The sequence below is a fragment of the Erpetoichthys calabaricus genome, chromosome 17 (genome assembly GCF_900747795.2).
Source record: "Erpetoichthys calabaricus chromosome 17, fErpCal1.3, whole genome shotgun sequence".
Lineage (NCBI taxonomy): Eukaryota > Metazoa > Chordata > Cladistia > Polypteriformes > Polypteridae > Erpetoichthys > Erpetoichthys calabaricus.
Genome location: NC_041410.2, coordinates 8,697,420 through 8,710,390, shown reverse-complemented (window position 1 = coordinate 8,710,390; position 12,971 = coordinate 8,697,420). Strand labels below are relative to the sequence as shown.

Here is a 12,971-nt window from a genome sequence, read left to right as displayed (position 1 = left end):
CTAATAATTAGTTTAGATTATGTATTATGCATTTTATTCTTCTCTGGTCGTCGCTATGAGTGTTAGTGGTTTTCAGCTGCGATTATTAGTATGATGAAATAGTTATAAAGCACAGGATAGGAATTTTGCATATTAGGATGGAACATTTATAGTTTATCGTTAAGTTAATGAAACATTTCAATCATGTGAGGTTTTCATCATAACCTCGGTTACAATTTATTCCATTGTAAATGAGCAGCTACTAGGGTACTGGCATTTGGACATGCCAGTGACATTTGACATGTACTCTAATAACGTGTTACTAAATTTTTATTTTCATTAAATTTTATTTCTAAGCATGTCGTCAAATTTTAAGTTGCGTCTAAACAACAGTGTACAGATTAAGTTTGGCAACAGTTTAGATATCATAGGCTCATAGCAAGTAGCGAGCCACGTACTCATCACAAATTTTAAGAAAATTACAATGAATAATGGCTCGAGTGGGTCGACCTCGTCACCTCACTCGTTGAAGGATGCCTGGGCCGGTTTTGAGACCCAGTCCGCTCCTGGTTACGATTTGGAGTGTAAGGTGAAAGGCATTCCAAAATATAGGATGGAGCGAGATGACTTAAGATTTTGTAAACCATAAGCAGTATTTCAAAGTCAATACTAAATGGCACGGGTATCCAGCTATGTGTTTTTTTGTTTTTTTTTGGTCCTTTTTTCCCCCCCAGTTTCCAAAAATATACAAGGTAGGTTAATCAATGGCTCTAAATTGGCCTGCCATGAGCGTGACTCACACAGAATCGGTTCCTGTTTTACACCCAGGAGCATAGGAACTGTCACCCTGCAACTGTGAATTGAACAAAGATAGCTTTGTGTTGAGTCTCCTCGGTTTTAATCAGACCACTTCCCTTTTTTTTTTTTCAGGTTACTGTAAGCAGTCAGTTCTGTGAATAATAAAAGTGCTAATGAGTATCTGTCACTTTACACGTGTCTGGTGAAACCTGCTAAAACAGAATCTCTGCAACGGCACAGAACTGCATGAGTAGCACTGCCCATTTCATTTTTTCCCTTATGTTTTATTGTGCCTTGTGCCAGATATTCAGTATCCTAGTGTGGCCTTTTCTGTAGATTTTCACCACAACAATGCCATTCTCTGCATCAAAATACGATTAAAAAGCAAACAAAAGTGCAAGATCTCACCCGGTTACTAAGAATGGGCAGCACCATACAATGGCCCAGTCCCTCACTGTATTTCATAGATACAAAATTCTCCAACTGTCGTCTTCTGCTTCTTTTAACTGCCTTTTTTTTTTCTCTTTATTTTAGTTTTTGGCACTCCCAAATACAACAGTTGGCCGCTATGCATATGTGCACAGTAAACATGCCAATGAAAGTACCCTCTTTCTGTGTCAGCAATATTACAAGAAAGGAAGCATTGACCCTGGAAACGACACCTTCGACATTGATCCCCACGTGAAGACAGGTGCATCTTGGGGGATTCTGATTTGTGACTGTGGTGTAATGGGCTGGGCTTAATGCTGATAGTGCATCTTACCTTCATGTGGGTAAGGCTATTAGTGGATAATAGGAAGAAGCTGACATGGCTAACAACTGTGTCTTATCTTACAGAATGCATTGGAGTGAACCCCAGGTCAAGGTCCGAAGATGATTACGAGTATAGGAACTTCACTCTTAAATTTCACAAGTGAGTATACTGCCTCGTTCCACTGATGCCTTTATTTCTGTTGCCTTTCATAAATGCTAATGTGTTAGTTTCTGTTCTGGTGTAAATCAGTGGACCATCACATCAGAAATAAATGCCACAGCGGGTCCATAGCAGTAAAGCCTTGACAAGTACTTCTTCTTTCAGCTGCTCCCATTAGGGGTCACCACAGCAGATCATCTTTGCACATCTCTTCCTGTCCTCGTCATCTTACTCTGTTACCCCCATCACCTGCATGTCCTCTCTCACCACATCCATAAACCTCCTCTTAGGCCTACCTCTTCTCCTCTTGCCTGGCAGCTCTATCCTTAGCACCCTTCTCCCAATATACCCAGCATCTCTCCTCTGCACATATCCAAACCAATGCAATTTCGCCTCTCTGACTTTGTCTCCAAACCGTCCAGCCTGAGCTGACCCACTAATGTACTCGTCCCTAATCCTGTCCATCCTCGTCACACCCAGTGCAAATCTTAACATCTTTAACTCTGCCACCTCCAGCTCTGTCTCCTGTGCCACCGTCTCCAGCCCGTATAACATAGCTGGTCTCACTTCGGTCCTATAGACCTTCTTTTTCACACTTGCTGATACCCGTCTGTCACAAATCACTCCTGACACTCTTCTCCACCCATTCCACCCTGCCTGCACTTCTTCACTTCTCTTCCACACTCCCTGTTACTCTGTACTGTTGATCCCAGTTATTTAAACTCATCCACCTTCGCCAACTCTACTCCTTGCATCCTCACCATTCCACTGACCTCCCTCTCATTCACACACGTATTCCGTCTTGGTGGTCCTACTGACCTTCATTCCTCTCCTCTCTAGAGCAGATCTCCACCTCTCCAGGGTCTCTTCGACCTTCTCCCTACTCTCACTATTGCAATGTCATCTGCAAACATCATAGTCCACAGGGACTCCTGTCTAATTTCGTCTGTCAGCCTGTCCATCAGCATTGCAAAGTAAAGCCTTGACTAAATGGACTAATTGAAGGAACCACTGAAGTCTGATTAATAGACCAGAGGGTCTCAAACTTGGAGCCACAAGCTAGTGAAATTGGGGTCACCAGTCGTTAGTTCCTATTTTGTTAGTAACTTTATTTGAAACATAAAACGCTAGTAAAACTGCGTATGTGACCCACTGATGCCTGGTAGCGTGCACCACTTGTTCTGAGACATCCCAGTGTATAAGTGGGGTAGCGATTTAGAATCATTACAACGTACATTTTAGACGTTCTATATGGTGAGCCGAATTAACATTTAGAGGTATCTCAAAGTGCATTTAATATGAAAAAATGATAGGCTGTTCATTTTAAGATATCTCAAACACATTTCAAGATATAAGATGTATCTTAAAATAAGCTGCCGTGCAATTCGAGATATCTCAAAATACGTCCGTAGGCATTTTTTGATATCTGAAATGCAATTCAAGTTATTTCAACATGACTTCCTGTAAAATTGCCTGTATCTTCATTGGGGCTTTGTGTATTTTAAGATATCTTATAATGCATTTCAGATATCTGGAAATGAACAGGAAGCTATTTTAAGATATCTCAAGTATATTTTAAGATATCTTTGTTACATTTCCAGATCTCTTTAAATAACATCCAGACCATTTTGAGATGTCCAAAGTATATTTTTAGTTATCTCAAATTCATTTCATGGTATTTTTTTTCCCGTATATGTGGTGTCTCTAAGAAACGTTACCCCCATATACAGTATAATGAGAATTGACTTAAATGGATGTTGCCTATCTTGGGAAAAAAATTACAGTACCAGATGGAGACTTTTTCTTTAAGAGATTTCATAATGGCAGTTCTAAGATCCATACATTAGTAGCAGTAGTTGTATTGTCATGATAAAGCAGGCTGTGGGATACAACTGAGAAGGTGTGGGGGTCTTTTGTTAGGAATTTTCACAGGTGATTGCTGGGGCCTGAATGAGTGTTTGTTGAGATGAATAGACAGAAGAGACGCTTCAGATGTCTCATCCTTTTTAGCTGTTATAGGAGTTTTTCTACATTTTTCCCCACAATGATATGGTCCTAATTTAACTTCTGCATTGCTTGGGAGAGACTATCTTAAAGAAATGCCCTCTGCTTTATTGGCATAACCTCATTTTTCACTTTGAAAACCCTCTGGCATGCAAAGGAATGGCACTCTTGCTACAATCTGAGACATTAACAGCACTCTCTTGGGGCTTAGCCACCCATCAAACCTTTGAGAAGGTCCTACATGGGAGGCTAGTGATGAAATTAAGGAGGAGACATGATGGAAAGCTTTAAAATGATCAAGGGGATAAGTATAATGGATTCAATGTTACTGAAAAATCCGATCCTCAGGTACAACACAGATGGAAACTGGTTGAGGGAGAAAATTCCACAAAGCAATAAAAGTTTTTCTTAACATGAAGAGTCACACATACCTGGAATAAGTTGCCAGGGCATACAACACATATCACGTTTCAAGTTTATGATGTTGTGTACGTATTAGGTGGTTAGGAATCGGCAAGCAGTGTGTGGCTTAAAGGCCTCTTATGGTCAAAATTGTCTCCTTATTGGTAGCTAACATCTATGGTTGGAAGGATGAGTGACTCATGTGTGACACTTTTTTCCCTTCCCAGACTCATCAATGTGACTGTACAGTTTAAGCTAAAAGCCATCAACATTCAGACGATCATAAACAATGAGGTTCCGGACTGCTACACATTCACCATCACAGTAAGTTTTGTATTTAATGGGTGGTACAATAGAGCTGTGGTTAGCGCTGTGGCTTCCAGGATTCCAGTGTCCTGGGTTCAGATCCCACTCAGCTGTGTCGTCTCTATAGTGTCTGCCCATTCTCCCTGTGTCTGTGTGGTTTGTCTTTCAGATAATCTGATTTTTTTCCTCTCATCCCCAAAGACGTACAGGTTAGGATAATTGGCAGTACTAAATTGGTCCCCATTATAAATGAGTGGGCCCTGCAATGGATTGCCGGTTCCTGCTTTTCACCCAGTGCTACCAGGATAGGTTCCAGCAACCCATCCACAATCCTAAAATGAATTTGGAGTGGGTTGGAGATTGTTCTCTTCTAAGGACCCATGATGCCCAAACACAGGCATTTCTTCCTAGAAGTACTGGTACAGACCTCCTTAATTCACTGCAATATCCTAAACTTTACACTCTACCCCAGTCACCCAGCATGTTTACCCTCGACCTTCATCTCTTAAAAATAATGACCAGTTTTGTTCTTGTGCTGGTCCTAACAGTGACTTACACTTTCTTGTCTTCCATTCAAGATCACATTCGACAACAAAGCCCACAGCGGCAGAGTGAAGATCAGCCTGAATAATGAGGCCTGTATTAAGGAGTGTAAGGACCCGAATGTCTCCGGCCGTGGTAAGATCATTTGTATTGCACACAGGCTGTCCGTTTCTCCATCCAAATTAAAGACTCTCCTAACATTGCCTGGTCCCGACCGGCTCCTTCACCTCTCTGTTTAACATATTCCAGTGCAGTTGTGTTTTTAAGGGTGCTTGATCCCTTTTCATTATGTATTGCATTACATTTTTTCTACCCTCGCATTTTGTTTAATCATTTGGAGACCTGTTCTCTTAAGCTGTGCAATTCAGACTTGCCAGTTATTTCATGCTGTGTCACGTGAAAGCTGAATATTAAGCATGGCTTGCACTCCTCTTTCAAGTGGCACAGCTGCCATTAATGTGTTTATGTAATTCAGTCATCACAATCGAACACATGCTTGACTTTTTGAGTCTTCTTTCATTAAGTGGTCAGTGATGCCTGTTGAATATTATAAGAAAAGCTTTAAATCACTGAGTGCGACTACAGGTACACCTGTCTGTCTAAAATGAAAGTTCATCCCCAAGGTCTGTCACGAAGCAAACTTAATAAAACAGACCTCTGGCTTGTGGTCTTCAAATCATTGTGATTTGTACAATTTGTTTCTAGTACAGGCACCCTTATTCTATGCCTTTATGCCAAAAGTACCATATATACTTGCGGATAAGTTCTCCCGCGGATCCTATACTTGATTTTACAGTATAATTTCTGGTATTTTATAATGTTGCTCGTATAATAATAATAATTCATTACATTTATATAGCGCTTTTCTCAGTACTCAAAGCGCTATCTACTCGGGGAGGAACTGGGAAGCGAACCCACAATCTTCCACAGTCTCCTTACTGCAAAGCATATAAGTCAAATGCGGAAAACTCGCACTATTAGTCCAAGAGATTATGATATGCTAATGCCCACCTGAGAGAGTAAACATGGAGCACACGGCCTTTTCTTTCTATGTGGGTGCGGCAATGCGCTGTATCAGCGTGTGCTCCTAACCTCTCTCTCTCTCTCTCTCTCTCTATTGTGCCTACGTGACCACATGGTAATACCCAAACTATTCCAAAGTGACGTTTGCACTGATTTGTGTTTTTTGAATCTCACACCCTCATACACCTTTATCGTAAGGGCATCCCTTAATCTACGATGGAGCATTCGATCAGAAGAAAATATGAAGCTGGTTTTAAATTAAAAGTCGTTGAAGTGGCAAAAGAAATTGATAACTGTGCTGCTACAACAAAATTCGATGTGTCTGAGAAACTGGTGTGAGATTGGAGGAGGCAAGAAGATGTAAAAAAAAAAAAATTTTTTTATTTAAATTTAAGTGTCGCATTTTTGAACAGGCATATAAGTTGGGGTCTGATTTTATGATTGATTTTTCGGGTTTCAAGACCCGACTTATACGTGAGTATATATGGTAGTTGAACAGAAGCACTGCTGCTTCACAAGTCCTGCATCCTGGATTGAAATCTCACAATCATTGTCCGTCTACAATTGGCTTTTATTAAAGCCATCTGCCCAAACCAAAGCTGGGATAATCCAGTTGTCCTTCCACATTCCTACAAGTGTTGCGCTAATTAACAATTCTTAACAGTGGGCATTCAATTCAGGGCTAGGGTCCGCCTTGCATCTCATGTTTCTAATTAAAGGTTTAGCTTCATCAGTCTTGCATCTTATCTCAAATGTCACAAATCCTGAATCAGCCTAGTTGGTCTTCTCTATTGCTGCAGTGTCTTGCTTTTTTGTAGTATGGAAACCAAAACTGCATGGAGAACTCCAGCTGAGATCTCACCGATGTATTATATAGCTTAAGCCTAACCTCCCTTGACTTGTAATTTGCATATCAAGGACGCTATATAACCTAACATCCTATTTGCCTTCTTAATCACTTCTATACACTGTCTGGATATACATAATGACACCTTGGTCTTTCTCACAGGATTCAAGACTCTTGACAAATTTCTGAGGGTGCAACAAGTGCTCAAGATAGAGCAAGGAAAGATTGTGGTGGTGATGCGGGAGGTGGATTTGTACTTGTTTTCAGTTTCTATTTGTCGTGGTTTGAGGACACAGACATGGTGAAATAAGATGATGTGACTCCTGAAAGATCCATAAATTAGGCCAGGACCTTTTCTGGACTACCTAGATATCGCTTTACCCCAAGCAACCAGTTCTCAATTACTACCTGTAGGCTTTGGCCCAAGCAGGCCCAAAATGAGAAACTGGTTTTTAAAGTTCAAAATGCAATAAAAGTCCCAAAATATACCAGAAATGTCTTATAAGGGTGAGAGGAATCATGAAACTCTGGCTTGTATCAACTGTCAAAACAGTGTGACTTTACGACTTTAGCATTTATAAACAAAAATGTGGAAAGAGCAAAAAAAAGCACAAAAGGAAAGAATATTTGCCTAAAAGGCAATCTGAGGTGAACAAGTTCCAAAATACAATCCCAATACAGATCCAAGAACAAGAAAGAAAAATCTAATAAACCAGAAATAGTAAGAAAATGTAATATATAGAAATGAATCCAGCAACGGGTGGCACTGTGGTAGCACTGCTCCCTCACATCCCAGGTTCTCCCTGCGTGGAGTCTGCATGTTCTTGCCGTGTCAACTTGGGTTTCCTCCCAATGTCCAAAGACATGCAGGTTAAGTGAATTGGCGGCACTAAATTGACCCTAATGTGTGTTTGCCCTTCGATGGAGACTTTCTGCGATGGCACCCTATCTGCAGTTTGTTCCTGCCTTGTACCCTGTGCTAGCTGGAATGTGCTCTAGTTACCCCCTGTGACCCTAGTCTGGGTTAAGTGGGTTAGAAAATGACGTGACTTCTTCAAAATTCAGTGAACTACTGCTTAGTCCCTCTCCCTGATCTCTGTGTAAAGGCTGAGGAGGACTCGGCAATAGTGATGTCAGGGTGGCCCCGCCTCCTGAGGCTTCTCCCTTAAAACACAAGCAGTGGCTCCAAATTTAAAGGTATAGAGCACAATAAATGATAAAGAAGGACAGCAGAAATGTCACAAAACCTTGAAAAAAGTAATAATTCAAAAATATCAATAACAGTTTTAAAACAAAAGAAATACAAGCTGAGGGAAAACAAACCCTGGCTGAAAGCATAGCACTTACTGTTTTGTATTTTTGTTCTCTGTTACTGCTGGATCCTTGTGAATTTTCCAGTAGACTCAAGCTGGAGACCTCCAGAGCTCCACTCTGTTGAGGAGCTTCTCATTTGGCCTTACAGTATATGTTACTCTGTTTTTAGGGTTAGGATTATGGGAGGATTAGCTGCTTCCAATAATGATGACTGTTGATTAAACTAAGTGACGTAATAACAACAGTGTGGGGCTCCTGATTTGCTGAGCTGTTGCTTGACCCTTCTAGCGCTAGTAGTATTTTCTGCTGTTCTTTCTGATGTACTGTACACTCTCCACCCCACCTTCTAACTCTTTATTTTGTTGTCATTTTTTGCAGCAGAGAACTATTCCCGGCTAGCATTTGATGCGATGGTGGTCATATTGTGCATCATGTCATTCTTACTCTGTGGACGTTCAATTATCCGAGGCCTGTTTCTACAGCAGGTGAGTGGAATATGGAAAAGACTGCTGCAAACCCCCCAAAACAGCTTCTCGATGGGATTCACATCCAGGCTTTCACTTAGCCATAACAGAACCCACCACCATTCAGCCATTCACTGGTATATTTAAGGACGTTGTCACGTCAAAAGGTCTGCTTTCAATGGAGATTCAATCTTCTGACAGAGGGTCTAAATTTTTTCTCAAGTACCCTCTGATACAATGAAGAATTCCATGAGGATTCTATGATAGTGAGCTGCTTAGGTCTCGATTCATCAAAGCAACCCCGAAACCAGAACATTTCCACCAACTTGCTTTACGGTTGCTATCAGATCAAGTGCTGTCTTGGTTTTCATCAGACATGTCTTTGTGCACTGGGGCCAAATAACTCTTTTTGCCTCGTCTGTCCAGAGCATACTGTTCCATCAGTCCTGGTATTTGCCTAGGTGTTCAGGAATAAACATCTCTGATGTTCTCTTTGGACAGCAAAGGTTTCCTGCAGGCACACCACCCATGTAGATTTAATTTGCACAGGCTCTTTTTAATGGTAGGTTCATGCATTTTGACATCAACAGTGGCAAGAGCTACCTGTATGTCCTGTGACAAAATGTTGACGCTCTTGGTGACTTCTTTCAGCATCTTGCATTTCAAGTTGAACTTTCTGGGGAGGCCTGGTCTGTACAACTTATCAGATGTTTAAAATCTTCTCCACTTGTAGATGATCTCCTAGACAGTGGAATGGTTGATTTCCAATTGTCTAGTGATCTTTTTAAATCCCTTCCCATACTCGTAGGTATCTAGAACCTTCTTTCTGAAGGCCATAAGAGAGCTTTTCCATTCTCTGCATTGTGATAACATACACTTCAATGGCAAAGAGCCAACCAAACTAAATTTCTGAGCTTTAAATAAGACCGGTTTAGAGAAGACCCTCTTTCATGATATTCTAATCATTTGCATGTGATTCTAATTTGAGATATTTGAGGTAGTGATAAATGGAGGGCTGGGTTTACTTTTCCCCACGTGTAAAATTTGCATTTGTTATATGTTGTAGTCCATTGAATAATTTAAATAAAATGTGGCATAATGATTATTATATCACATTTATGTATAGATATTGTTTAAATGAAGATCAAATATTGATATGTCCACATATGGTAAAAAAGAAAAAGCATGGGGTGTACTTATATACTTTATAGGGAGTACTTTTCACTTGACTGTGTGGCAAGAGATTCATTTTAAAAGTCATTTGCTGCTGATGTTGCCGGAGATAAGCCAGAGAGAGGCCACAATTTTCTCAATGTTCTCCTTTTTTATGTTCAACGTCTTGCCCTTAGGAATTTGTGCGGTATTTCCATAACCACTTTGACAGGAAGGTGAGCTGCTCTGACCGCTTGGAGTTTGTGAACGGCTGGTACATCCTGCTAATTATCAGCGACATTTTGACCATTATTGGCAGCTTCATCAAGATGGGCATTGAATCTAAGGTGAGTTGTGAGGTGGTGGACTGTGCTGCTTTGTATAGTTATGCATACATGATAACCTTTATTGTCAAAGGCCTGCAGTATCCATGCAGTTTGGCCTATAATGGTGCTATAGATACCATTGAGGTTTTCAGTGACTAAACATTAGAACACTCTAGATGAGAACAGGCCATTCAGCCCAACAAAGCTCGCCAGTCCTATCCACTTATTTCTTCCAAAAAAACATCAAGTCGAGTTTTGAAAGTCCCCAGTGTCTTACTGTCTACCACACTACTTGGTAGCTTATTCCAAGTGTTTATCGTTCTTTGAGTAAAGAAAAACTTCCTAATGTTTGTGCGAAATTTACTCTTAACAAGTTTCCAGCTGTGTTCCCGTGTTCTTGATGAACTCATTTTAAAATAACAGTCTCGATCCACTGTACTAATTCCCTTCATAATTTTAAACACTTTAATCATGTCACCTCTTAATTTTCTTTTGCTTAAACTGTAAAGGATCAGCTCTTTTAATCTTTCCTCCTAATTCAACCCCTGTAGCCCTGGATTCAGCCTAGTTGCTCTTCTCTGGACATTCTCTAGTGCTGTTATGTCCTTTTTGTAGCCGGGAGACCAAAACTGCACACAAGACTCAAGATGAGGCCTCACCAGTGTGTTATAAAGCTTGAGCAGAACCTCCTGTGACTTGTACTCCACACATCAAGGCGCTATATAACCTGACATTCTGTTAGCCTTCTTAATGGCTTCTGAACACTGTCAGGAAGTCAATAGCTTAGAGTCCACTATGGCTTCTAATTCCTTCTCATAAGGTGTACTCTCGATTTTCCATTGTGTATTCATACCTAACATTTTTACTTCCTATGTGTAATACTTCACATTTACTGACATTAAATTTCATCTGCCACAAATATGCCCAAGCCTGTATGCTATCTAAGTCCTTCTGTAATGATATAACGGATTCCAAATTACCTGCTAATCCACCTATCTTGGTATCATCTGCAAACTTAACCAGCTTGTTACTTATAGTCCTATCTAAATCATTTATATATATTAAAAATAGCAGCGGCCCTAGCACTGACCCCTGCTGGTCCGCCATTCTTAACATCAGCCAGTTCTGATGAAGTCCCTCGCACCATCACCCTCTGCTTCCTGTGTCTGAGCCAATTCTGCACCCATCTAAAAACATCACCCTGAACTCCCACTTCTTTTAGTTTGATGCCCAACCTCTCATGTGGCACCTTATCAAATGCTTTCTGAAAGTCCAGATAAATAATATCATATGCTCCACTTTGATCGTATCCTTTTGTTGCCTCCTCATAGAATTCCAACGTTTTTTAGTGAAGTGATTTGTAATTACTCCTAAAATTTCTTAAGCTTAGAATAGGTAAGGTTATCCATATTCTGCACTGGTTTACGTGGTGACATTTGTAGTGGTAATGTTTTGGGCAGAACTAATTTAATTTCCTGTTCTAAAACCTGCAGAGTTCTGATCTCTCTAGTATGTCCATGGTGTCCTCCCAGTGAGCTGTGTCATATCACGCATTCCTCTTGCAGCATCTTCATTAGATACAGAAATAATCTCTGCTAACTCCTCTTGATTTAGGAGAAGAGTATCTAAGAGCGGCGTTTGGTGGTGGCAAGTGGGGCGACCACGCCAGGCCCCACGCCTAAGGGGCGGCCTCCGTTTTTGAGGTCTGCGTGTCCCGTTCAAGCAGATTTGTCAAATTATATTCTCCAGTTAATATTTTGATAAAGTCGGCTTGTTATCTTGCAAAAATTGAGAGAAAATCCGGCGTATGATAACATTATTTTTTATTAAATTCGCGCACAAGTTTATACAGTGCACGCATACCGGTAACAGCGTTTGACGTTACCAGGCCTACGTGGGGTTGGTCAGCCTTAGGCCCCCCACACACCCCTAAGGCTGCCTCTGACAGTATCTATACTTCAAGACCACATCATCTAAAGTTGGAGGTCCTCCCAGATTATGGGATCTCATAAACAGCATGCCACTCATTCCTGGCTGAGGACCCTTAACTGTATTTCAGCTCTTTGGTTTGTTCAGCTCATTTTTTGTCATGAACAGTTTAGTGAATGGACTTGGCTATCACTGCATCTATTGGTCAATCTGCTCCTCACTAATGAATGAAACTGAAAAAGCAGTGTAAGAAATTATGTGTAGTACTTGGGGGATCCCAATAGTGCTCCACTTTTGGCTGAACACCGAAGCCTTATACAATACAATACAATACAGTTTATTTTTGTATAGCCCAAAATCACACATGAAGTGCCGCAATGGGCTTCAACAGACCCTGCCTCTTGACAGCCCCCCAGCCTTGACTCTCTAAGAAGTCAAGGAAAGACTCCCAAAAAAAACCTTGTAGGGAAAAATGGAAGAGACCTTGGAAAAGGCAGTTCAAAAAGAGACCCCTTTCCAGGTAGGTTGGGCATGCAGTGGGTGTCAATACAATACAATACACAGAACAGAACAAATCCTCAATACAGTATAAAATAAAAAAAATTTTTTTAGAAGTAAAAAAAATAAAAATTTTAGAAGTACCGAGCAGAATTTAACAGTAGATGATATCCCATAATAAGATTTGGATATTTTTAGAATTCAGGAGACCTCATCCATCAAGCCGCCTCCCCCATTTGGCCATTTCACGGCTGAAACAGTGCTGGGCCAGCCAATCCGATGAAAGGACCCCTACTCTTGTACTGTGAATTAGATAATAAATCAACTACGGAAAATGCTTTCATTTAGGAAAAACCTGCTTTAAGTAGCTTCGTTAAATCATACATGGATATGCACTCTGAACAAAAGCCATTCTACCACATCACGCAGAACAGCCATTTTGGGACACATAACTTTGATGGTGTGTGTTAGAG

General features: G+C 40.7%; 1 protein-coding gene across 1 annotated transcript in view; it reads left to right on the top strand.

The window, feature by feature from the left end:
• Positions 1 to 12,971, top strand: part of mcoln1a (mucolipin TRP cation channel 1a) — a 51,350-nt gene that overhangs the window by 28,534 nt on the left and 9,845 nt on the right. The window contains exons 4-9 of the mRNA XM_028791272.2: positions 1,312 to 1,468; positions 1,615 to 1,690; positions 4,324 to 4,420; positions 4,981 to 5,080; positions 8,508 to 8,614; positions 9,943 to 10,092. Of these exons, the coding sequence (XP_028647105.2) occupies positions 1,312 to 1,468; positions 1,615 to 1,690; positions 4,324 to 4,420; positions 4,981 to 5,080; positions 8,508 to 8,614; positions 9,943 to 10,092 (687 nt within the window). The remainder of the gene's footprint in view (positions 1 to 1,311; positions 1,469 to 1,614; positions 1,691 to 4,323; positions 4,421 to 4,980; positions 5,081 to 8,507; positions 8,615 to 9,942; positions 10,093 to 12,971) is intronic.